At 44.1% G+C, this 26,640-nt stretch overlaps 1 protein-coding gene across 1 annotated transcript; it reads left to right on the top strand.

Moving 5' to 3' along the window:
- Positions 1-873: 873 nt before the first annotated feature.
- On the top strand, positions 874-6,490 carry LOC123113263 (E3 ubiquitin protein ligase DRIP2). The gene is made up of 7 exons (XM_044534465.1): positions 874-1,239; positions 2,837-2,936; positions 4,203-4,518; positions 4,618-4,937; positions 5,030-5,080; positions 5,500-5,572; positions 6,010-6,490. The coding sequence occupies exons 1-7, from the start codon at positions 1,119-1,121 to the stop codon at positions 6,229-6,231; spliced, it is 1,203 nt and encodes a 400-aa protein (XP_044390400.1). The 5' UTR covers positions 874-1,118; the 3' UTR covers positions 6,232-6,490.
- The last annotated feature ends 20,150 nt before the right edge of the window (positions 6,491-26,640 follow it).

Below are 26,640 nucleotides of genomic sequence, written 5' to 3'. Positions count from 1 at the left end.
TCATACATGCAAAATTTAAAATTGTTGATAGCATTAAGAAAAATGTCCGTGACATTTGAAAAACATTCATGTGTTTCAAAAAAATGTTTTTGTCATTTAATAAAATGTTTTTTAAATTTATATCATTAAAAAATATTTCAGCACATTTTCTCAAAATAGTTTATGTAATTGATTTTTTTTTGGTTTCATACCATTGAAAAATACGTTCGTGACACTTTTTAAAAAAAATTACGCATTTCAAGAACATGTTCATGACATTTTAGAAAAATGTTTATACAATGTAGAATGATGTTCAAGTTGTTTGTAACATGTTTATACAATGTAGAAAACACATGAAAGGTTCTAAACCATTCGAAAGAATCTTCCCAAAACCGTCTTAATGGGCTGGCCCACTAAAGCGACCGTGCAACCAGTGCCAGAGGCAAGGCGAGGCGAAGCTACACCTCGCAATATGGGAGACACAGCTCCGGTGTAGAAAATAAGCACCGATGAGATGCGAGCTACCAAAGGAACCGCAGAACTTTGTCCCGATCGCGGCGTTTCAGCCTGTACAGACTTCACAGGGCGACGCGTGGAGGAAGGCCGAAAACAAGCCGAGCAACCAAACACCCCCTGCAATTTTACCCTCTTTAGCATCTCTGATGACTTCGTAAGAATTCGCTACCTACACACAAAAAAATGAATCTTATCTGCACTAAATATGGAACAACGAAAATTGGAATGGCCTGGTTCCGAACAGGGGAAAAAGCAGATAAATTTGGAAAAGCAATAGGAAGACAGTTCCGAATACAAATCGCACATAGGTCCTTTATAGGCTGCGCGCACCCGGCGCCGCCAACACGCAATCGCCTCTGCCACTCTAATAATTTCTTCTATTTATACAGCGCAATAGGAAAAGACTTCGTACTCCCCGGCCCCCCCAAACCCCCGCGCCTCGCCGGAGCAGCCCCGCCGCCGCGGCCGCCGCTCCTCCCCTCTGCCGGCCGCTCAATACCCTCGATTCCATCGCGCCCCGCCGCGTATTCCTGATTCTCCGCCTCCCCCGGGCCCCGAGCTCTTCTGACGAGGAGGTCGACGAGGAGGAGGAGGTGGCGGGGGTGGTTGCCGGCGCCGGGGAGATGGGGCACGCGCCGGGGGTAGCTCGCGTGCGGCGGGCGCTGCTCGCCCCGTGCGTGACGTGCCCGCTCTGCGACGGCTACTTCCGCGAGGCCAGCGCCTTCACCGAGTGCGGCCACACCTGTGAGTTCTCTCTCTCTACCCCGCTCTCCGCCGCCGCCTCTACGGTTTCCGTTCTCTTCCGTCCGCCCCCCCCCCCCCCCCCCCCTCTCTCTCTTCTCCGTCGTGTCTGCGCTGCACGCGCCGGCGTCCCGCGCCGCTGCGCGCGGACGCCCCCATGCCCCCCCCCCCCCCCCCCCCCCCCCCCCCCCGCCGCGTCGCGCTGCCGTCCTTGGTTTTGGTGTCGGATGTTCTGCTTTCTCTGTCCCTGTTCCGTCTGTATCTCTGTCAGTGGTGGCGTGGTGATCAGGTTGGCGTTCGACGCGACTTCCTGATCCCAGATGAGCGCCGGAGCCGCCGCCGGTCTCGTGCGAATTGCCGAGGCTTCTGATTGCGTGCGCTGCGGTCTGGCCAGGGCGGCCACCTTCCGCCGCGTTCCCTCTGCTTGGCCGGCGTTCTTGTTATCGTTGGAGCTGGGTCTGCTTCGTCATCCAAGACCAAGAGGCAGGCGTTTCCTCTCGGGTACCCGCGTGCGCCGGAGCTACTCCGGAGAAACCCCGTGCCGCCGCCGCCGCAGCCGCCGATCGAGGCCGTGGTTTCTTCGCCCGTGCTCTCGCGCACCAGTCCCTCCGGAATCGCCATGCCATCCCTGTTCTCTGGAGTCGACAATGCAGCCAAGCTGAATCTTTTGTGTGTGTATGTGCGCGTGTGACTGTAAGTAGCAGGTGTTTTGCTGTTGCATTAAGTACAGGGTCAACAACAGAAATAAGAAAAACCCGACAGTGTCAACAACACTTCGGCTGTACAAAAAAATTGGAACAGAACTACTCTTAAAGCCTCCATCAGGAAGCTAAAGCCTGCACTCACTACCTCCCAAACATTAGCAGCCGTAGTATTCTGCTCTCTGAAAATCCTCTTGTTTCTCTCATTCCAACCAAATATGCCATGCAGCTACAGCCGCACAAGCCACCTCCACTGCTCCTCTTTGCACTTTTCTTGTCAGAATTGTTGATCTTCTTCCACCATCATCCAGGGATCGAGCTTACAGAGAGAGCATTGCTCGCTACTCATGGATGGTGAGAGCCAGCAAATGCTTGACCCGTGTCCGTTTGGTTATGTTATCGATGCTTCTGGTTATTAGTAGAACGGGCATTCAGTGGCGTGCTGTCTTATATACTCCCTCCGTCCCATAATATATTATGGGACGGAGGGAGTAGTTATTTGTTTTGTATTGGGGAAGTCTTTCAGATCTATGTTTTTGGTATAGTCGCGCTTCACATTATCAAAAAAAAAATGGCCACACCACTTTTATTTTTTGGCAAAGTGGCTTTACCACATGATGTAGAGGCCTGGAGGATGATCCAAAAAAACGTTCTTGATCGATAAGCCTGACAACTACTGCTGCAACGCAAGTACAGCACAGTTGTCAGTCTTGTTCAAGCTATCAATCTGGATGCAAGTCAAGTATCTGCTCTTATTGCATTGTTGCTACTTTCTATTTTACTCCTAATATTGTAGCTTTCCTCTGTCGAGCACATAAAATTCGGTTCTTTCAAATATCTGTATGATACTCGCCTGCTTGTCTATAGAGTTCCTCTTGTGACCATCTTTTTGTAAGCAGTTTGCCGGGAATGTATTATGAATAAAATAGATGAGGAGGAGATCGAAGCCTGCCCAGTGTGCGATGTTGCTCTTGGGATCACTCCTGAAGAGAAACTCCGGTAAGTAATTGTTAAAATACCAAGGTTATCTGCTGTACAACATTGTTTTTCCAACTTGTCAGTTCTCTTTTTTCTTTAAATTCCTGTATAAGTACACCTGCATAGCGTTAATAACATGTGAGCCTAAAGAAGTGGTGCTGCCACTTTTTAGCCTTCTTATCACTAATAGTACATATAGTGGATGTCAAAATGAGCCATTTGGAGGTTCTACGGATACTAAATCAAGTAAGAATACATGATCCAAAATCTTCTGTTCATCTGTAACAATAGAACAAATTCTATAGTTCTCCGGCTGCCTCAAAATGGCTCATGCTGGAAGTCCTCCGGCTTCTTTCATCTCAGTAATAATTGGGCCAACACAAAATTTTGTGGCTCCTCTCCCTCCTATTGCACGTGGCAGAGCATCATTGGATAAGTCGGCAGTTTGCCTCAGGGTCCACGTACTAAAGCCCCGCATCAGCGGCCAACAGTTTTCGTACTGCAGCCGACTGACCAGACCCCACAGTCCCACACTCCTGTCCTTGTTTCTGTAAGTTTTCCCTTCGCCGATGACGCCCAACTGCAGCCTTAAGAACTTGGCAGTATAAGGATGTATAGACTATAGAGCAACAGATGGCCAGAATGGAGAAAACAGACTAATGAAATTCATGTTTGATCCTCTTAGTTTGATCCTTAAAGTAATAGGAGTTCATATACATTTCCATTGTGTTTTGCATTTTAAAATTTGTGCCTTTCAGTAAAATATGGTGTTCACACACACCATTTATTAGTAGCTGCAGAAACAATTAGTTCATTTGAACCCTTATATAATACAGTAGAAAAGTGCACTTAACATTTTTGTGAAGAATAAGAGTATATGTACGACCCTTATACAGCAGAAAAGTGCACCTATTATTTTTGTGAAGAATAAGAGTATATGTACTGTTAATATCTCTATACACATTTAAATTAAAAATGGTTCCTTCTGGATATTAGTTAGAATATACTAGCTTATAATTACACTCCTGTGGATTCTACTGTATAAATCTTGCGTAAGATGTAACAGCTATCACAGCTCTTCGTGCCGACTGCCTGCTACATTGTTATCTTGTCTAATAACACTGGCTGAAATACACACGCTTGCTAAAAAGTGTGTATACATTTTTGTTTGGTGAAGCAAAATCTTAGAATTCCAGCCACCATCATTCTTTTTTTTCCTGCAATCTCGACTCAGGTACTCAACTATATGCTGCTACCTAACATGATTGATTGGTTCCTTGTTTGAAGGGCTGATATAAGTATTCAGGCTATCAGAAATTATTTGTTTCCATCTAAGGCAGAAGTAGATGCTTTTGAGGCTCCAACTATTACATTGCCAGCGAAGAGAAAAGAGAGGTCCATTTCTTCCTTGGTTGAAACCCCAAAGATGGCAACACAAACTACTCTGACAGGACGGAGAACCAAAGTTGCAAGAAGGACTATCACATCCCAGACGTTTTCTCTCAGTAAATTGCCAAATAAATCTGAAGACCGCGATCAGATGGCTGAGAAGGCCTCGGCACTAAAATCTACCAAGATGACAACATCTGCAAATAAAAAACAGGTAGTATTGAAGTGTTATCAACACATAATTCATATGCAAGTTTTATGCCAGTTGTCTTGTAACATTTTCTTATTCTAATTACACTTCCATCCCAAACAGAACACTGTAGATATTTCTGAAGATGGAAAGAATCGCGGGACGATTGACAAGGAAGAGCTTGAGAAGCCCTTACGGAGTCTAGTCGTGGCAAGCGCGAAGAAATCGCAGAATCCAAGTTCTTGTTCCAAGGAAAGTTCAGAAGCCCTTACGGAGTTACGGAGTTTAGTCGTGGCAAGCGCGAAGAAATCGCAGAATCCAAGTTCTTGTCCCAAGGAAAGTAAAACAACCACAGAGCATACTCCGAGGGAAAGCCCAGAAGCAGACTCGCATGATGGAATAACAACCCAAGTCTGGTTTTCACTAGTCACTTCACCGAACCAGTAAGACCTCTTGCAGCATATTCAATATATATACTGATTCTGATGGACCATGTGTTTTGTGTTGTCACATCAAAATGAAAATTGTTTTGCAGGGTAGAAGCTAAACTGTTGCCTCAGCTAGAAAAGAATTTCTACAGAATCAAGTGAGTTCCTCTTTAGGCTTCAAGTTTCCTTGTCACAATGATATAGGCCTCTCATACTTAGCATCCTCTTAATCATAGCATATGTTGGTGGAGATATTTTCCCAGCTTAGATGGCTCAGTGTGCTGATGCCCCTTTTCCTGTTATCTCTGATTGTTTTTTACTAGATGCATAGATTGCTCTGGTATTAGCAAGAGTTCTTCTCTTCATCTCAAAATATGAAGGTGAAGAACCTAGAAAAACAGTGGTCTTGTGAATTTTTATGACCGGTGGAGAGGATATTTCATCCGAAAATCCTGCATGCTTTTTTTTCGTTCATTCCTACCAGCAATTCAGTTTTCGCTGATGTAATAACATGTTAGTAGATTCCAAGAATTTAATACATTCTTTTCTTCAATATGATTTTTTCTTCTTGTTTCAGAGATGGAACTATGCGGGTATCCTCCATCCTGAGGCTGATTATGAAAAAACTTGAGCTAGCAAGTGACGATAAGGTGGGCCTTTTAGATGTCATTGTACTTCCATTTTTGATTGCTGTCACTGCACAAACCCTACTCAAGTCTGTGCCTTGCTATCAAGGTGCTTGCTTCCATGTACTACATTTACCGATAAATCTGGATTTTGCTACATTTCTAGATTTTGTTTTTCAGAAATTGTGAAGGGGCCACTGTCCCCATTTGATTTCCATTGAAAGGAACCACCCTGCTGCATTTGTAGATTTGGATGGTGACATAGTAGGATTTAATTGCACCATTTTTCGGTTCAAAGCTCCCAAAGAATGCGTCACTAAAACATTTTGCAGCTCAATGATCCATCCTATCATATCTCCTCCTGTTAGTGAGTGTGCGTGAGTCTGTGTGCCCACAAACCGAGAGTATGTGAACCTGCTCTTTTGTTTGACCCCTTGTGTATACGCTTGTGCGAATTGCAGGTGGAGATCTTATGCCACGACGAGTCGGTGTGCCCCTCGACGACGCTGCACGGCCTACTCGAGCGGTGGCTGAGCTGCAAGCCGAAGGACGAGGTCCTGAGGCCGGTGGGTGCTCCGGCGAATGAGTTTGTGATGGAGCTGCGCTACCGCCGGTGCCCGGGGTCCAGGCCCCTTTGCTGCACGACGAAGATAGCGTCCCTCCCCTGCCATTGCAGCAACTAGCTCCTCCGTCTCCGTCATCCGCTCATGCTCGTCGTTCAATGGTCCATCAGTCTGCCTACCTAGGATATATTATACATATAGTATTCTCACTCTATACCTGCATATCTTTCTCAATTTTGTTGGACCGTGTAAAGAGAGAAGGGGCGAAAGAAAGAGGTTAGCATAGCCGTAGATTTGCTAGACAAAGAATACGAAAAGTTTATGCTGGCTACATTTTTGGTTTACAGTTATCACAAGACCTCGCAGACAAAATTCCTCAGTTGTTCCTCTCCTCTCCTCTGTCTCTTTCTTGTGGTAATTTTGTTTCTTACCCACTGTGCATGGCTGCGCGGTAGCCCTGATTTGGTCAAAAGATCTCGTTCTAGGTGAGATTCCTTCGGTTTGTCCTGTGGTGGTCTAATGGTTTTGGCTGGTAACGGTCGACGCCAGGGCGTGGCCTGCAAAGCTGCACACCGAGCAAGCTGAACAGCTACCTCCACAGGTCATTCTGATGGGCTCGTCTATGTCTATGTCTAAGGACATCTCCAGCGCCGCCCTCAGGAAGGCCTCCTCAGGCGTTTTTTTCGCGCCGGCGCCGGAAAAACGGTCCAGTCGCGCCTCAGGAGCCCGATTTTCGCCGGCTTGGACCGAAAACAGCGCCGGCGGAGCCAGCCCGAACCCGGCGCGCTGGGGCGCCCGGGGGCGCCGGGCAAATTGTTTTGGCGCGAAAAAGCCGCGGGCCCGCCGCGTCAGCGTGACGGCTCTCTTCTCGGCCCTTCGTCGTCCTCATCGCCTCGTTTCCCGTGGCAAATCAATGCCGTGCTGCCGCGCCAGTCAGCCTGCACCATTGATGCCTCACGGGCGGCGCAGTGAAGACCGGACGACACGCGTCCCTCGCCCTCCCTCGTCCGCCACGCGTACACACGATGACACGCGCGCCTTGGCCTATATATGAAGCGCCCCGGCGCACTCTGTGACTCACACTCTCCCGCCGCCGTCGTTCCTCCCTCTCCTCTCCTCTCTTTCGCCGTCCCCAGTTCACACCCATGGCCGAGCGCTTCCCAGGCGACGGCGCGGCGGTGAACGGCTTCGGCCGCGGCCATCTTCATGAAGACGAGGCTCGCCTCCTTTACGAGGCCGAGTACCCGGTCCCGCCGGACATGCGGGTGCCCGGGGCGTGGAGGATCAGCGCGGGCGGCGTGCCGGTGCCCCCGGTACCGACCGGCGCGGCGCGGCGTGCGGAGATCGCACGCATCTGCTCGAACCTGCCGCGTGCGGCGAGGGAGGGGCCACGGTACGTCCCCGACAGCCCGCTCTGGGAACCTTACTTCCGCCGCCGTCAGGCCGAGCAGCTCGAGGCCACCAACGGCGTCGTGCCCTCCGGCAGGCTCAACGCCGCCGGCCGGCATCTGTGGTGGGGTGTGCCAGGGCGCACGTTGAAGGCCGTCCTCGAGTACATCGAGGGCGGCAACACGCCGCGCCTCGAGTACCCCGCTCCCCCTTCCTTCTCACGCCGCCGGAGAAGCTCCTGGAGCCCGAGGCGCATGGAGACCGGGGGGGGGGGGGGTCCTCCTCCTCGTCCGGCGGCTCGCCCTGCCTCCGCCCCGTCAAGCCGGAGCCCCAGGACACGCCGGTCAGCGCGCGCACCCGCAGCTCCGGCGGCGCCAACGCCTCTCCACCCACCGGTCGCTTCGTCCTCGCCGAGCCCAAGCCGGAGCCCGTCCTCCCCGCGGAGTACTTTAGTTTTTTCTCTTTTGTAAAATATGTTTAAGTTTGAACGAACTCGCCGATGTTTGCGTTAAATTTGAGTCGTTTTTGCGCCGTGTTTGACTTTTTTGACTAACCGTGGGCGCCGCGACTGGGGGGCATCACGCCCCCAGTGCGCGGTTTAGCACCGGTGCGCCCCCAGGGGGTGCTTTTTTGCCCCTCCTGGGGGGCCAACGGCTGGAGATGCCCTAAGCCGTTGACACTTTTTAAGTCTTATTCAATCCAGACAAGTGAAACAGTGCAGTGAAAGTGTCACTTACACCTTTTTATTCAGAAAAGCGAACGTTACACTTCTTTACTAAACTAAAGTTTGGAAATAAAGAAATATTGCAGTAAACTAAAGTTGATTGGACGCGTATAGGCAGCGCCCCGCCGCCTGGGGTGGTCTAGCGAGCGGCCGTCCATTTTAGGTAATTGCTTGTCCTCCTCCTTAATTAGAAAAACTTTGTCATCTAATCTATTTGTTTACGACGTATTAAATGCCAGCATAGTAATCTCCTCCTATGCATGTTTTTCATCTCTTGGACATTTAATTTGTGATTTCAAAAATTTAAAAGGCATAACTTTTAATCCACGCATCGGAATTATGATCCATTTTTACCATTGTAATCTTTGCGACGTGCTCTTCGAAACTAGATCCCACATGGGTATGTTTCGAAGAAATTTTCTTTGTGCAATTTTGTCCCCGTTTTGTGCAACTGACTAGCCTTCGATGCGCAACCACTAGTAGAAAAAGGGCCATTTGTCCCGGTTCATAACGACCCTTTAGTCCCGGCTCCAGAACCGGGACTAAAGGCCATCCACGTGGCCGCTGTCTGGAGCTCCACCTTTAGTCCCGGTTGGTAAAGGTATTTTTACGAAAAAAAAATTTGTTACCAACCGGGACTAAAGGTATTTTTACGAATTTTTTTTTTGAATTTTTTCGATTGTCAAATTTCTGAATTATTTTCTAATTTAATCTCTAATCACCCCTCATCATTCCAAATCATCTAACTTCCCGGCCGGTCACCCATCCTCTCACTACTCCAGTCTGAGCACGCTTAACTTTCGGGTTCTACTCCCCCTCGTTTTCATGTCTGTACTTGTTGTTTCGCTGACAATAGTAATATGTCAATCCTATTAACCCTCAGGAGTTTAGCTTGAGCATGAAGTCACACAGTTTCACTGTTTGAGTTTGAAACTATTATTCTAAAAAACAATAATTATTTAGTAACACTAATATTTCTTTAATAAGTAGTTTGACCACAGTTTGACCAGATTTGACCAAAATTCAAAATTTTGAGATAATTATTTAGTAACACTAATATTCTCGAATAATTACGTAGTAACACTAATATTTCTTGAATAAGTAGTTTGACCATAGTTTGACCAGATTTGACCAAAGTTTGACCAGATTTTACCAAAATTCTAAAAAATTGTAATAATTATTTAGTAACACTAATATTATTGAAAAATTATTTAGTAACACTAATACTTCTTGAATAAGTAGTTTGACCAAAGTTTGACCAGATTTAACCAAAATTCATTTTTTTTTGAAATTTGAGCATAACTTTTTTCCTTTTAGAATTTGAGGATTCTAAAAATTTGCAAACAGGCCATAGGTGGTCAAAATCGGATGCGGATTTTCTTGCTGAACATTTTGATATATTATATTTTTTTTGACATCGTATGCAAAAGTTATAGCCATTTTACATTTTCTCTACACTTTTTGCAAAACATGTCCAAATTTAAGTTTTTAAATTTTCCTAACTAGCACATGTAGTAACATAACTACATCTGGAAGGATTTTAATTTTTGAAGTTTTTATCATTTTCTTTTGCTTTTTACAAAACTAAAAAGGCGATCCACAGGAGGGGGGGGGGGGTAGAGTTTGAAAATGGGACCTTTAGTACCGGTTCGTGACACGAACCGGTACTAATGCCTCAAACCCCATTAGTACCAGTTCGAGCTACCAACCGGTACGAACCAGTACTAATGGGCATCACACCCTTTAGTCCCGGTTCGTGGCACCAACCGGGACTAAAGGTCATATTTAAACAGGAACTAATGCCTGTACGGTGCCCTAGCCGCTCGAACCGGGACTAATGCTCACATTAGTCCCGGTTCATAATGCAACCGGGATTAATGCTCTTTTCTGGCCGAACGAAAGCCCTGTTTTCTACTAGTGAAGTAACTGACATAGATGTGCAATTTTTATCGTACACCGTGGACGTGCAGTTTTCCTCTATGGTACCTCCACCCCTAAACTGCCTCCTTCTAGTGAGATGTGCAACTTCGTTTGTTGTCCAGGCCATGCCGTTTTCACTAGTGGCACCACCTCAAACTACTCTCTAACAGTGAAAATGTGCAATTTCGTCTGTTGCACCGGTGCCCTGGCCAACTGCCTGGTAGTCGCCGCGCGTGTGTAGTCCCCACAACCGCGTTTGAGGGACTATCCTATATATAAGAATGTCCCAACTTCATGGCCACGCATGTGCGACTATGCACACAAGAGCGTGCAACTCCGTGCTCGGACGTGGGCACCTCCCACAACAATTCATGTGCGACTATGCAGACGAGATTGTATAACTGTGTGGCCATACATGTGCGAAAATGCCGACGAGAGTGTGCAACTCCATGGCCATGTATGTGCACCTGTGCCGAAGAGAGTGCGCATCTCCGCGGCCATGCGTGAGCACCTCCCATGACAATTCATGTGTGACTATGCAGATGAGATTGTGCAACTCTGTGTCCATACATGTGCGCCTGCGCCGACGAGAGTGTGCAACTCCACGACCATCCGTGAGCACCTCCCACGACAATTTATGTGCGACTATGCGAATGGGATTGTGCAACTCTGTGACCATGCATGTGCAACTATACCGATGAGAGTGTGCAACTCCACAGCCAGGCGTGAGCACCTCCCCCAACAATTCATGTGCGACTATCCGGACGAGATTGTGCAACTCTATGGTCATGCATGTGCGACTATACCGATGAGAGTGTGCAACTCCGCGGCCGGGTATGAGAACCTCCCACAACAACTCATGTGCGACTATACAGACGAGATTGTGCAACTCTGTGGCCATGCATATGCGACTGTGCCGATGAGAGTGTGCAACCCCGCGTCCATGCATGAGCATCTACCACGACAATTTATATGCGACTATGCACATGAGATTGTGCAACTCTGTGGCCATGCATGTGCAACTATACCGACGGGAGTGTGCAACTCCACGGCCGGGCATGAGCACCTCCTATGACAATTCATGTGCGACTATGTGGAAGAGATCGTGCAACTCTGTGGCCATGCATGTGCGACTGTGCCGACAAGAGTGTGCAACTCCACGGCCATGCGTGAGCACCTCCCACGATAATTCATGTGCAACTATGCGGATGAGATTGTGCAACTCTATGTCCATGCATGTGCGACAAGAGTGTGCAACTCCACGACCGTGTGTGAGCTAATACGCCAATGAAAATGTGTAATTCCGTGGTCCTATATGCGACTAGGCCGCCGCGTGTGTGCAACTCCCGGAGCCAACAAGAGTGGACACCAATGCTGATGAGAATGTGCAACTCCACGGTCATGCTTGTGCGACTATGCGAGCAAAAGTGTGCAACTCTGTTGTCACGCATGTGCGACTATGCCGACGGGAGTGTGAAACTCCATGGTCATGCGTTAGCTACTATGTCGACTAGAGTGTGCAACTCTGTGATCATGCGTGTGCGACTATGCCGCCGCGCGTGTGCAACTTCCGCAGTCGTGCGTGGGCTATTTATGCCAATGAGAGTGTGCACCACCTTGATCTCGCGTGTTCGACAATGCCGACAAGAGTGTGCAACTCTGTGGGCGTGCATGTGCGACTAAGCCAATAGGCAGTGGCGGACTTAGAAATAAAATGGAGGATGTGCATCATTTTTTTTAAAATGAGGTCTATTTCAATTGGTTTGGGTGGGCCTTGAAAAATCAGCTAATTTTTACATGGTAAAAAAATGTTTTCCAAAATTTTAGGTGTGCCATGGCACACCTGGCACACCCACTAGATACGCCACTGCCAACAGGGGGTGGAACTCTCGTGCATGAGCTTGTACGCCAACTAGAGTGTGTAACTCTGTGACGTATACAGATAGAGTTACACACAGACACGAGTGTGCAACTCTACCGCCTCGCGTGTGAGACTACGCGTGATGATAGTGTCCAACTCCCCTACCATGCTTGTGCGACTACACCAACAAGAGTGTGCAACTCCGCAGTCCTGTGTGTGTGACTATGCCGCCACGTGTGCAACTTTTGGAGTGGTGCTTGAGTTACTATGCCGACGAAAGTGTGCTATGCAATTCTAGACTTTGTGTTCAGTGATATGGATCCAACTCTAGTAGGAAATTCTAACTTATAAATTCAGCCACATTGCATTTGGGCGAAAATATTTTCTGTCTTTCAGTGTCGCTGATGCCACACACAGATGCAGATAACGACAGTTTTGCTTGGGCTTTTGGCATCAGATAGTCATCCACAACTTCCTCAACTAGAGTTGTTTCTAATTTTCTCTTCGCGCTTCTATAGCCGTAAGTAGAGAATTTAGAAAGCTGGACCATTCTATGATTTCAAACCATGTGTCTTCATTGGAACACCTCTTTGTTCAGCAATAATAAGGAGCTGCTGTCTTGTGGACTTACCAGAACAACATCTTGCCCTTTGATACGTCTCCAACGTATCTATAATTTTTTATTGTTCCATGCTATTATATTACCCGTTTTGGATGTTTATGGGCTTTACCTTTTACTTTTATATTATTTTTGGGACTAACCTACTAACCGGAGGCCCAGTCCGAATTGCTGTTTTTTTGCCTATTTCAGTGTTTCGAAGAAAAGGAATAATATAACGAAATGAAACCTTCGGGAGCGATCTTTTTGGAACAAACGTAATCCAGGAGACTTGGGGTGGACGTCAAGCAGCAAACGAGGCGGCCACGAGGGTGCCCGGCGCGCCTCCCACCCTCGTGGGCCCCTGGTGGCTCAACCGACCTACTTCTTTCGCCTATATATACTCCCGTACCCTGAAAACATCGAGGAGCACCACGAAAAACTATTTCCACCGCCGCAACCTTTTGTATCCGCGAGATCCCATCTTGGAGCCTGTAGCGACCAGACCTCAAGTAGTCTGATCTCTGTGCATCAGTGTCATCCCTAGATCGGTAATATTGACACACATAGTACTTGAAGGATTTATAACAGAGTAGCAATCACACACTTATTACATCGAATATCTCAAAAGAGAACTTATTACAATAAATATGGCTTAAGGCCATCTAATAACAATAACAACAGAAGGCTTGGAAGATAAAGTGAATCCATCAACTCCAATGGCATCACTGAGTGAAAGATCACGACCTAAGGCACCTTACTCGTCGTCTGAAAAGTCTGCAACATGAATGTTGCAGCCTGAAAACGGGTCAACACATGGAATATGCTGGCAATGTAACACATAGAGAGTAATGAACGAAATAATGCTATCACTACATGCATATATGGCTGGTGGAAAGCTCTATGGTTACAGTTTTGCATAAAGCCAATTTTTCCCTACAACAAAGGAATAAAATTTATTTAACTATCATGGTGGTTGTTAAACATTGAGAAGGTTCACCCAACTCAATCCCAATTAATCATCATCATTAAACCCAATCAAAATTAAATTAAGTAACATGATGAGATTCACATGATAATCCAAGAACTAGATACTCAAAACGTCCATAACCGGGGACACAGCTAACCATGATTAGTTTATACACTTTGCAGAGGTTTGCGCACTTTTCCCCACAAGACGCGATCTCCTCCGTTGGATTTCTCACACTACAAGGTGTTTGAGAAACAGATGACCGAGACACAGTCTTTCAGAAGCGTTAGCACCTCACGATGGGTAGACAGTTACGCCTACTTTCCCCTACATCTGCTAGTCTACCACTGTAAGAGTTCACACGACTTAATCAACTATGCTAGAGCCCATAGTAGCTTGTGGCTGCACACGTAAGTTTCTAGCATGAATAATCTCATGATCCCTTTGAGTTTGGGTGGCGGTCCATAGAAGAATCACACAGTACCCCGGGATTTCCAAAAATATAGGCAACACTGGGTTCCCCAGGTGCCTCAATCCACCCAGATGTGTATTGAAGTTGCCACCTTAAGTTGAACCATTAATTAACAATACTCACACCTTTCATGGATACACTCACCCAATCCACGTCTACTAGCATAGCATAGCAATATAAGCAAACGTAGAAGTAACTCCCAAAGGTTTGATAATAAATAGGACAATAGGTACTACCTCATCTACTTCCCAAAACCCACATGTTAAATCAGATCCTAACCATGCAATTGTTTGAGGATTGATCTAATGCAATAAAACTAGGCAGTAAAGAGGTATGATCAAAGTGTTACTTGCCTTGCTGATGATCCGTGAAACCTAGAGACTCGTAGTAGCACGCGGCGCACTCCAGGTACTCTATCGCAAACCAACAAGCATACAATAAGCACTCATCTAATGCATGGATAAAACTCAAATAAGAGATCTAACCAAAAATTTCAACTTAAGACCTCCGGTTTGCAAAAAGAATCAAATCAAACGAAGCACGAAACTCAAACGGCGAAAGAAACAAGCTTCGTTTACTAATCTGCACCTAATTCAAGTTTTACAGTAGCAAAAACTTGTTTGAGTTGGTTAAACGGAAAGAGGGTTTCAAGACGAAACTCCAGGCGCTTGAATCGCCTGATTCCGATAAACGAGCAAAAAGTTATACTAAAATGAAAATCATATCAGAAATCGCGATCGAAAATAATCGCGAAAAACCCGAGAAAAAAAGCTGACGAACAGGCTAACGAACGAACGTTCGCTATCTGCGGCTAAACGACGAAAACCGTTCGTTAAAACGAACGTACGGACAAACGGCCGCAAAATAAATAAACCAAGGGAAAAACCGATCTGACGAAAAAACCGGAATTTTAAAAAAACCGGATCTAGATCTAGGGTTTACCGAAATAAGCCGAAAAAACGGCGGCGGCGGTCAACTCCGGCGGCAGAGGCGGCGGTGCGGGGCGGCACTGTTAGGGTTTGACCGCGGGGTGGGCTGGGGCGGCGGTGTGGGCTGTGGGGCAGGGGCCCCCAGCTTATAAAGCCCCCCGGGCGGAGTCCCGGTCAGGTACGACCCGGAGTCGTTTTTTTAAATAATTTTGACGTGCAGAAAAAGAAAGAAAAGAAATACTAAACGGACTCCAAAAATCCCGAAATAAATTTTCCCTGTCCCCTAAAAATATGCCGGACAAGATGAACATTTATTTGGGCCTAAAATGCAATTTTGAAAAATGCACAATTTTCCTATGCAAATAAAATAGCAATAAAATCCCAAAATAAAATCTTATTTGATTTTAATATTAAACCTCCAGTATTTCTTTATTTTGGGAAAAGTCATTTTATTCCCTCTCTCTTATATTTATAAAATAAATATACGAAGATAAAGTAATTAAAATCAAAAGATCCTCTTTTCAAAATTTGAAAAAAAACTCAAATATGAAATAACGAAATCCCCAACTCTCTCCGTGTGTCCTTGAGTTGCGTAGAATTTCTAGGATCAAGCCAAAATGCATTAAAATATGATATGCAATGATGATCTAATGTATAACATTCCAAATTGAAAATTTGGGATGTTACAGAGCCTTCGCCGGCGCTCCACCGAAGGGGGAATCGACCACGGAGGGCCTCTACATCATCTTCAAGGCCTCTCCGATGAGTTTTGAGTTGTTTACCACAGACCTTCGGGTCCATAGTTATTAGCTAGATGGCTTCTTCTCTCTCTTTGAATCTCAATACCAAGTTCTCCTCGATCTTCTTGGAGATCTATTGGATGTAACTCTTTTTGCGGTGTGTTTGTCGAGATCCGATGAATTGTGGGTTTATTATCAAGTTTATCTATGAGAAATAATTGAATCTCCTATTAATTGTTTTAGGTGTGATTGGTTATCTTTGCAAGTCTCTTAGAATTATTAGTTTGGTTTGGCCTACTAGATTGATCTTTCTTGCAATGGGAGAAGTGCTTAGCTTTGGGTTCAATCTTGCGGTGTCCTTTCCCAGTGACAGCAGGGGCAGCAAGGCACATATTGTATTGTTGCCATCGAGGATAAAAAGATGGGGTTTATATTATATTGCATGAGCTTATCCCTCTACATCATGTCCTCTTTCTTAATGTGTTACTCTGTTCTTATGAACTTAATACTCTAGATGCAGGCATGAGTTGGTCGATGTGTGGAGTAATAGTAGTAGATGCAGAATCGTTTCGATCTACTTGTTGCGGACGTGATGCCTATATACATGATCATGCCTAGATAATCTCATAACTATGCACTTTTTTATCAATTGCTCGACAGTAATTTGTTCACCCACCGTAATACTTATGCTATCTTGAGAGAAGCCACTAGTGAAACCTACGCCCCCCGGGTCTATCTTTTATCATACAAGTTTTCCATCTATCTTTTATTTGCATCTTTTACTTTCCAATCTATATCATAAAAATACCAAAAATATTTATCTTATCTTATCATCTCTATCAGATCTCACTTTTGCAAGTTTCCGTGAAGGGATTGACAACCCCTGTTGGTTGCGAGGTTCTTGTTTGTTTGTGTAGGTTCGAGGGACTTTTGAGGAGCCTCCTACTGGATTGATACATTGGTTCTCAAAAACTTAGAGAAATACTTATGCTACTTTGTTGCATCACCCTTTCCTCTTCAAGGGAAACCAACGCAGTGCTCAAGAGGTAGCAAGAAGGATTTCTGGCGCCGTTGTCGGGGAGGTCTTCGCTCAAGTCAAGACATACCAAGTACCCATCACAAACTCATCTCCCTCACATTACATTATTTGCCATTTGCCTCTCGTTTTCCTCTCGCCCACTTCACCCTTTCCGTTTTATTCGCCCTCTCTTTCCCAATCGCCTCTCTCTTTCGCTTTCCTCTTGTGTGCTTGTGTGTTGGATTGCTTGTCACGATGGCTCAAGATAATACCAAATTGTGTGACTTTTCCAATAGCAATAATAATGATTTCCTTAGCACTCCGATTGCTACTCTTAATGATGCTGAATCTAGTTATGAAAGATCAGTTCTCCGGGCTTCCTAGTGAAGATGCCGCTACTCATCTACAGAACTTTGCTGATTTGTGTAATATGCAAAAGAAGAAAGATACGGATAATGATATTGTTAAATTGAAGTTATTTCCGTTTTCACTTAGAGATCGTGCTAACACTTGGTTTTCGTCTTTGCCTAAAAATAGTATTGATTCTTGGAATAAGTGCAAAGATGCTTTTATCTCTAAGTATTTTCCTCCCGCTAAGATCATCTCTCTTAGAAACGATATTATGAATTTTAAACAACTTGATCATGAGCATGTTGCCCAATCTTGGGAAATAATGAAATTAATGATTCAAAATTGCCCTACTCATGGTTTGAATTTATGGATGATCATACAAAATTTTTATGCCGGATTGAATTTTGCTTCTAGAAATCTTTTAGATTCGGCCGCGGGAGGTACTTTTATGGAAATCACTTTAGGAGAATCTACTAAACTCCTTGATAACATTATGGTTAATTATTCTTAATGGCACACCGAAAGATCTACTAGTAAAAAAATTCATGCGATAGAAGAGATTAATGTTTTGAGTGGAAAGATGGATGAACTTATGAAATTATTTGCTACTAAGAGTGCTCCTATTGATCCCAATGATACGCCTTTGTCTACTTTGATTGAGAATAATAATGAATCTATGGATGTGAATTTTGTTGGTAGGAATAATTTTGGTAACAATGCTTATAGAGAAAACTTTGATCTTAGGCCGTTTTCTAGTAATTCCTCTAATAATTATGGTAATTCCTACAACAACTCTTATGGAAATTTTAATAAAATGCCCTCTGATTTTGAGAATAGTGTTAAAGAATTTATGATCTCTCAAAAGAATTTCAATGCTTTGCTTGAAGAAAAATTGCTTAAAGTTGACGAATTGGCTAGGAACATTGATAGACTTTGTCTTGATGTTGATTCTTTGAAACTTAGATCTATTCCACCTAAGCATGATATCAATGAGTCTCTCAAAGCCATGAGAATTTCCATTGGTGAGTGCAAAGAAAGAACCGCTAGGATGCGTGCTAAGAAAGATTGCTTTGTAAAAGTGTGTTCTTCTAGTTTCCATGAAAATAATGATGAAGATCTAAAAGTTATTGATGTGTCCCCTATCAAATCTTTGTTTTGCAATATGAATCTTGATAATAATGGGATTGGAGATGAGTCAACTTTAGTTAAAAGGCGTCCCAATGATTCGGAGTTTTTAGATCTTGATGCTAAATTTGGTAAAAGTAGGGTTGGAGAGGTCAAAACTTTACATAGCAATGAACCCACTATTATGGATTTCAAGGAATTTAATTATGATAATTGTTCTTTAATAGATTGTATTTCCTTGTTGCAATCCGTGTTGAATTCTCCTCATGCTTATAGTCAAAATAAAGCTTTTACCGAACATATTGTTGATGCCTTGATGCAATCTTATGAGGAAAAACTTGAGTTGGAAGTCTCTATACCTAGAAAACTTTATGATGAGTGGGAACCTACTATAAAAATTAAAATTAAAGATCATGAATGCTATGCTTTGTGTGATTTGGGTGCTAGTGTTTCCACGATTCCGAAAACTTTATGTGATGTGCTAGGTTTCCATGATTTTGATGATTGCTCTTTAAACTTGCACCTTGCGGATTCCACCATTAAGAAACCTATGGGAAGGATCAATGATGTTCTTATTGTTGAAAATAGGAGTTATGTGCCCGTAGATTTTATCGTTCTTGATATAGATTGCAATCTTCCATGTCCTACTATTCTTGGTAGACCTTTCCTTAGAACAATTGGTGCGATTATTGATATGAAGGAAGGGAATATTAGATTCCAATTTCCATTAAGGAAAGGCATGGAACACTTCCCTAGAAAGAAATTCAAATTACCTTATGAATCTATTATGCGTGCCACTTATGAATTGAATACAAAAGATGACAATACATAGATCTATTATCGCTTTTATGCCTAGCTAGGGGCGTTAAACGATAGCGCTTCTTGGGAGGCAACCCAATTTTATTTTTGTTCCTTGATTTTTGCTTATGTTTAGTAATATATATTTCATCTAGCTTTTGTTTAGACGTGGTTTTATGTTTTAATTAGTGTTTGTGCCAAGTAGAACCTATATGATAACCTATGGTGATAGTTAATTTGATTCTGCTGAAAAATAGAAACTTTTGTGTGCACGAGAATAATTTTAGTAAATCACAGAAGCGTGCTTTTGCGTTTATTAGTTTTGCAGTAGATCAATAGACAAAGTTCCTAGGACTTTACTTTTGCAGGACAGATTCTGTTTTTCGTGTGTTGTTTGCTTATTTTAATGCATCTATGGTTAGTATCGGGGGGTATGAACCATAGAGAAGTTGGAATACAGTAGGTTTAACACCAATATAAATAAATAATGAGTTCATTACAGTACCTTATGTGGTGGTTTTTCTTTCTTGCACTAACGGAGCTTATGAGATTTCCTGTTGAGTTTTGTGTTGTGAAGTTTTCAAGTTTTGGGTAAAGATTTGATGGACTATGGAATAAGGAGTGGCAAGAGCCCAAGCTTGGGGATGGCCATGGCACCCCAAGATATTCAATGACAACCAAAAGCCTAAGCTTGGGGATGCCCCGGAAGGTATCCCCTCTTTTGTCTTCGTCTATCGGTAACTTTACTTGGAGCTATATTTTTATTTGCCACATGATATGTGTTTTGCTTGGAGCGTCTTGTATGATATGAGTCTTTGCTTTTTAGTTTGCCACAATCATCCTTGCTGTACACACCTTTGGGAGAGACACACTTGATTTGGAATTTATTAGAATACTCTATGTGCTTCACTTATATCTTTTGAGCTAGATAGATTTTGCTCTAGTGCTTCACTTATACCTTTTAGAGCACGGCGGTGGCTTTATTTTGTAGAAATTGTTGATCTCTAATGCTTCACTTATATCATTTTGAGAGTCTTTTAGAACAGCATGGTATTTTCTATGGTTATAAATTCTGTCCTATAATGATGGGCATCCAAGTTGGGTATAATAAAATTTATCATAGAAAGTGAATTGGATGCTATGATCAATTTGATGCTTGATAATTGTTTTGAGATATAAGGATGGCGATATTAGAGTCATTCTATTGAGCTGCATTTGGATGTCTGTATTGGGCCGTCGAATTGGATTTGGTATTGGTCTAACCCCAATACAGACGTTTGGATGTAGTCTGAAACAACACTCTGAAACGGAAACGAATACACAGGCGTTTTCGCTTGCACGCGCCCACCCATCACGCCAATACAGAGGCCTGGACCTCCGATTTCTCCTGAATTGCCTCTCTCCCGCAAAACAAAATGCTTCAGGCTTTCTTTCTTCCTCCACCACGAGACAGAAGGGTTCGAGAGAGCAGAGCGGCGCCCTGGCAGATCGACGCTGGCGCCCTGGCAGATCCTCCACGGCGGCGTAGGTATGGTGCCCGCCTTCCATTCCCTCTTTCCTCTGTCGCTGTCCCTTCCCCTCCTCCGGTGCTGACCCTTCCCATTCTCTCCGCCCGTGCTCGCCGCGGCCAGATCGCATCTGATGCGAACGACGGCAGTCCCCTCCGGCGCTGACCCTTCCTTTCCTTCCCAGCTGTGCGGTGGCCCACTGCCGGTGCACATCTCCTCTCCCTCGGGCCACCTCCTGACCCGCCCCTTCTTCTCTGGCTCCAGCCAGCCCCTTCTTCCTCCACCCTTATTCCCTAGCTCCAGGCAGCCAACTCTGTTTCTTTTTATTCCTAGTCCTTTTGTCAATGATTTGCTGACCACTGATGTATCCTCTTATTGCAGGTTGGATTTGGAACTATGTGTCGTTGAGAATTTGAGACACCTATTTAAACTAGATGTATTGCACTTTGTTGGTGTAATTTTTTTTTGTGTCAATATTATATGATGTCATCCTCGATTTCTAGAATATTTGATGATAATTTTTACGACATAATCAGCCAATTATAGTCATACAATTACTGTTTACTGTTTTAATGCATATACTAATGTTGCTATGCAATTCCAGTGTTTGACATCCAAACACGTTTCTGTATTGAAACCTCAGGACGATTCCGTGAGCCAATTCAATATACATCCAAACAACCGAATTCGTATTCATGTCCATTACAGTTTCCTGGCTGAATTGGAATTGAAACCAATACAATACAGAGGCCTCCAATACAGACATCCAAACGCAGCGTTGGAGTAATTATGAATTCAAGGAATACTTGTGTTGAAGTTTGTGATTCCCGTAGCATGCACGTATGGTGAACCGCTTTGTGATGAAGTTGGAGCACGATTTATTTATTGATTGTCTTCCTTATGAGTGGCGGTCGAGGACGGGCGATGGTCTTTTCCTACCAATCTATCCCCCTAGGAGCATGCGCGTAGTACTTTGTTTCAATGGCTTGTAGATTTTTGCAATAAGTATATGAGTTCTTTATGACTAATGTTGAGTCCATGGATTATACGCACTCTCACCCTTCCACCATTGCTAGCCTCTCTTGTGCCGTGCAACTTTCGCCGGTACCATACACCCACCATATACCTTCCTCAAAACAGCCACCATACCTACCTATTATGGCATTTCCATAGCCATTCTGAGATATATTGCCATGCAACTTTCCACCGTTCCGTTTATTATGACACACTCCATCATTGTCATATTGCTTTTGCATGATCATGTAGTTGACATCGTATTTGTGGCAAGGCCACCTTCATAATTCTTTCATACATGTCACTCTTGATTCATTGCATATCCTGGTACACCACTAGAGGCATCCACATGGAGTCATATTTTGTTCTAAGTATTGAGTTGTAATTCTTAAGTTGTAAGTAAATAAAAGTTTGATGATCTTCATTATTAGAGCATTGTCCCAAGTGAGGAAAGGATGATGGAGTCTATGATTCCCCCACAAGTCGGGATGAGACTTCAGACTTAAAAAAAAATAAAAAAATAAAAGAGGCCAAAGAAGCCCAAATAAAAAAGAGAGGCCAAAGAAGCCCACCAAATAAAAAAAAGAAGAAGAAAAGAAAAAAAAGAAAAAAAAGAAATTTTTTTGAAAAAATGAGAGAAAAAGAGAGAAGGGACAATGCTACTATATTTTTGCCACACTTGTGCTTCAAAGTAGCACCATGATCTTCATGATAGATAGTCTCCTATGTTGTCACTTTCATATACTAATGGGAATTTTTCATTATAGAACTTGGCTTGTATATTCCAATGATGGGCTTCCTCAAAATGCCCTAGGTCTTTGTGAGCAAGCAAGTTGGATACACACCCACTTAGTTTCGTTTGTTGAGCTTTCATACACTTATAGCTCTAGTGCATCCGTTGCATGGCAATCCCTACTCACTCACATTGATATCTATTAATGGGCATCTCCATAGCCCGTTGATACGCCTAGTTGATGTAAGACTATCTTCTCCCTTTTTGTCTTCTCCACAACCACCATTCTATTCCATACATAGTGTTATATCCATGGCTCACGCTCATGTATTGTGTGAAAGTTGAAAAAGTTTGAGAATACTAAAGTATGAAACAATTGCTTGGCTTGTCATCAGGGTTGTGCATGATTAAATACTTTGTGTGATGAAGATAGAGCATAGCTAGACTATATGATTTTGTAGGGATAGCTTTCTTTAGCCATGTTATTTTGAGAAGACATGATTGCTTTGTAAAGTATGCTTGAAGTATTATTACTCTTATGTCAATATGAACTTTTATTTTGAATCATTTGGATCTGAACATTCATGCCACAATAAAGAAATTTACATTGAGAAATATGCTAGGTAGCATTCCACATCAAAAATTCTGTTTTTACCATTTACCTACTCGAGAACGAGCAGGAATTAAGCTTGGGGATGCTTGATACGTCTCCAATGTATCTATAATTTTTGATTGTTCCATGCTATTGTATTACCCGTTTTGGATGTTTATGGGCTTTACTTTACAGTTTTATATTATTTTTGGGACTAACCTACTAACCAGAGGCCCAGCCTGAATTGCTGATTCTTTTGCCTATTTTAGTGTTTCAAAGAAAAGGAATATCAAACAGAGTCCAAACGGAATGAAACCTTCGGGAGCGATCTTTTTGGAACAAATGCAATCCAGGAGACTCGGAGTGGACGTCAAGCAGCAAACGAGGCGGCCACGAGGGTGCCCGGCGCGCACCCCACCCTCGTGGACCCCTCGTGGCTCAACCGGCCTACTTCTTTCACCTATATATACTCCCGTACCCTGAAAACATCGAGGAGCACCATGAAAAACTTTGTCCACCGCCGCAACCTTCTGTATCCGCGAGATCCCATCTTGGATCCTTCACCAGCGCTCCGCCTGAGGGGGAATCGACCACGGAGGGCCTCTACATCATCTCGAAGGCCTCTCCGATGAGTTGTGAGTAGTTTACGACAGACCTTCAGGTCCACAGTTATTAGCTCGATGGCTTCTTCTCTCTCTTTGAATCTCAATAACAAGTTCTCCTTGATCTTCTTGGAGATCTATTCGATGTAACTCTTTTTGTGGTGTGTTTGTCGAGATCCGATGAATTGTGGGTTTATGATCAAGTTTATCTATGAGAAATAGATGAAACTCCTCTGAATTCTTTTATGTGTGATTGGTTATCTTTGCAAGTCTCTTCGAATTATCAGTTTGGTTTGGCCTACTAGATTGATGTTTCTTGCAATGGGAGAAGTGCTTAGCTTTGGGTTCAGTCTTGCGGTGTCCTTTCCCATTGACAGCGAGGGCAGCAAGGCACATATTGTATTGTTACCATCAAGGATAAAAAGATGGGGTTTATATCATATTGCATGAGTTTATCCCTCTACATCATGTCATCTTTCTTAATGCGTTACTCTGTTCTTATGAACTTAATACTCTAGATGCAGGCAGGAGTCGGTCGATGTGTGGAGCAATAGTAGTAGATGCAGAATCGTTTCGATCTACTTGTTGCGGACGTGATGCCTATCTACATGATCATGCCTAGATAATCTCATAACTATGCACTTTTCTATCAATTGCTCGACAGTAATTTGTTCACCCACCGTAATACTTATGCTATCTTGAGAGAAGCCACTAGTGAAACCTATGCCCCGGGTCTATCTTTTATCATACAAGTTTTCCATCTATCTTTTATTTGCATCTTTTACTTTCCAATATATATCATAAAAATACCAAAAATATTTATCTTATCTTATTATCTCTATCAGACCGCACTTTCACAAGTTTCCGTGAAGGGATTGACAACCCCTTTATCACGTTGGTTGCGAGGTTCTTGTTTGTTTGTGTAGGCACGAGGGACTTTTGAGTAGCCTCCTACTAGATTGATACCTTGGTTCTCAAAAACTGAGGGAAATACTTACGCTACTTTGCTGCATCATCCTTTCCTCTTCAAGGGAAAACCAACGCAGTGCTCAAGAGGTAGCACCCTTGAAGGATCTGGCTGCCGAGTTACACGCCGCCATCACTCAGATCTAAAGGAGCCCAGGAGGTCCACGACCAACACCACGACAGTAGTCCGGCCGCCGAGCTGTGTTTCTTGATCCACATCAAAACTGGGTGGAGGAGCCGAGGAAGAGGACGAGTAGGACTGGCAGGGTTTAGATGAGGAGGAGAGGGAGAGGGAGAGGAGGAAGGGGGGCCGCTGTAGTCGGCGGCAAGGGCGGGCATGGATCACCGATCGCTCGCCGCTGCTTCTACATCACGAGGACCTAGTTGGGGGTCGGTGGCGACGTGGGTCTAGGTTTGGGAGGGACCGAGGGAGTGAAGTGTAGCATCACAGCTATGCCAGGTGGACGATGGCGGGCGAGCAAGTGGCGGAATGTGCGAGTTGTTTTCCGGCAGCGGCGTCTCTTCCGACCAGGTAGCACCTGGCACACATGGGCCGCAGGATACGCACACAACGAGCAGTCCAGATGCGGCCGCTCAGTTAAACCAAATCGTGCACGCGCATGATGAAGCTTTTAGGAAGTTGATTTGTCTAAATCCATTGTAGCTTAAGAAAAACTCAATCTATTTTGAATCAACAACAAAACATGAGGTAGCGGTGCACAACAGATTTGTGCGCTTCTTGCTCGGGGCAGTCGGGCAGATAGTGCCGCCAAGGTCCTACAAATGTGCGGTGTGCTTGCGTCTGCATGATGGTAATTCGTTGGCCGAGACCGCGTGGATGTTTGTTGTCTAGGGCACAGGGAGAGGTTGCACGTGGAGGCCCTTTGTCGGCACTAGCAACGTTTATCGTTGATGGGGCACGTGCGCACTAACGGCTTCCAATCGGCATCAAAAAGGGCGGCCGTCTTTGCTCATGGAAAGGGCATTAGGGTAGTGGCCCCTGGGTCATGGCGGATGCTGCATGTTAGTTAGCACAAGTGAGAAATGGTAGCGGCTAGATCACACAAGGAAATGAGAGCGACCCCCTAACGACTGGGGCAGTGGTCTACGGTGGGAAGATGACCCATACATCAGCTACCACCATATCGTCGCGTCCTATCATGGAGTACAAGATGGCGTGACTACCCGAAGATCCATTTTCAAGATGGTAACTGGAACAACGCCTCATGTAGTGGAAAACTTGCGTTGTTACCTCATTAAATGTTTTGTCTCCTTGTTGATGTGCTCCCTTCGATGGTTGGTCTCGAAAGTCAGGATGAATATTTTTGTCTTAGACCATTTTCATCTGAAAGGGGTGACGGAGGCACAAGGCTTTTTTATTCTTTCTTAAAGGCGTTATCGTGCAAGAAATTGAAATTGCATATAAACCCTAAATGTATTTTGGTATTGATTATGGCATGATTAGTGGGATTAATGTTGGTTATCAAGTTTATCTTAAGACATTGATCTCTCGGTAACAACATGGAGATGGTTGACCCCATTTCCAATAGGAAAATGGTGTTAGTTTTCCTTACACTCAAAGGTTTTATTTTATTTTATTTGTGATGGAAATATGCCCTAGAGGCAATAATCAAGTTGTTATTATTATATTTCCTTATTCATGATAAAGATTTATTATTCATGCTAGAATTGTATTGATCGGAAACTTAAATACATGTGTGATACATCAACGAAATACCATGTCCCTAGTAAGCCTCTACTAGACTAGCTCGTTGATCAGAGATGGTTAAGGTTTGCTAACCATAGACATGCATGTGTTGTCACTTGATAACGGGATCACATCATTAGGAGAATGATGTGATGGAAAAGACTCATCCGTTAGCTTAACATATGATCGTTCAGTTTATTGGTATTGCTTTCTTAATGTCAAATACATATTCCTTCGACTATGATATCAGACAGCTCCCAGATACCGGAGGAATACCTTGTGTGCTATCAAACTCCACAACGTAACTGGGTGATTATAAAGATGCTCTACAGGTATCTCCGAAGGTGTTTGTTGAGTTGGCATGGATCGATATTAGGGTTTTTACTCCATGTATCGGAGAGGTATCTCTGGGCTCTCTCGGTAATACACATCACAAGAGGCTTGCAAGCAAAGTGACTAAGGAGTTAGTTACGAGATGATGTATTACGGAACGAGTAAAGAGACCTGTCGG

The sequence above is a fragment of the Triticum aestivum genome, chromosome 5B (assembly GCF_018294505.1).
Source record: "Triticum aestivum cultivar Chinese Spring chromosome 5B, IWGSC CS RefSeq v2.1, whole genome shotgun sequence".
NCBI classification, from domain to species: Eukaryota; Viridiplantae; Streptophyta; class Magnoliopsida; order Poales; family Poaceae; genus Triticum; species Triticum aestivum.
The sequence above is the reverse complement of the archived record's forward strand: the minus strand, read 5'-3'. Positions and strand labels throughout refer to the sequence as shown.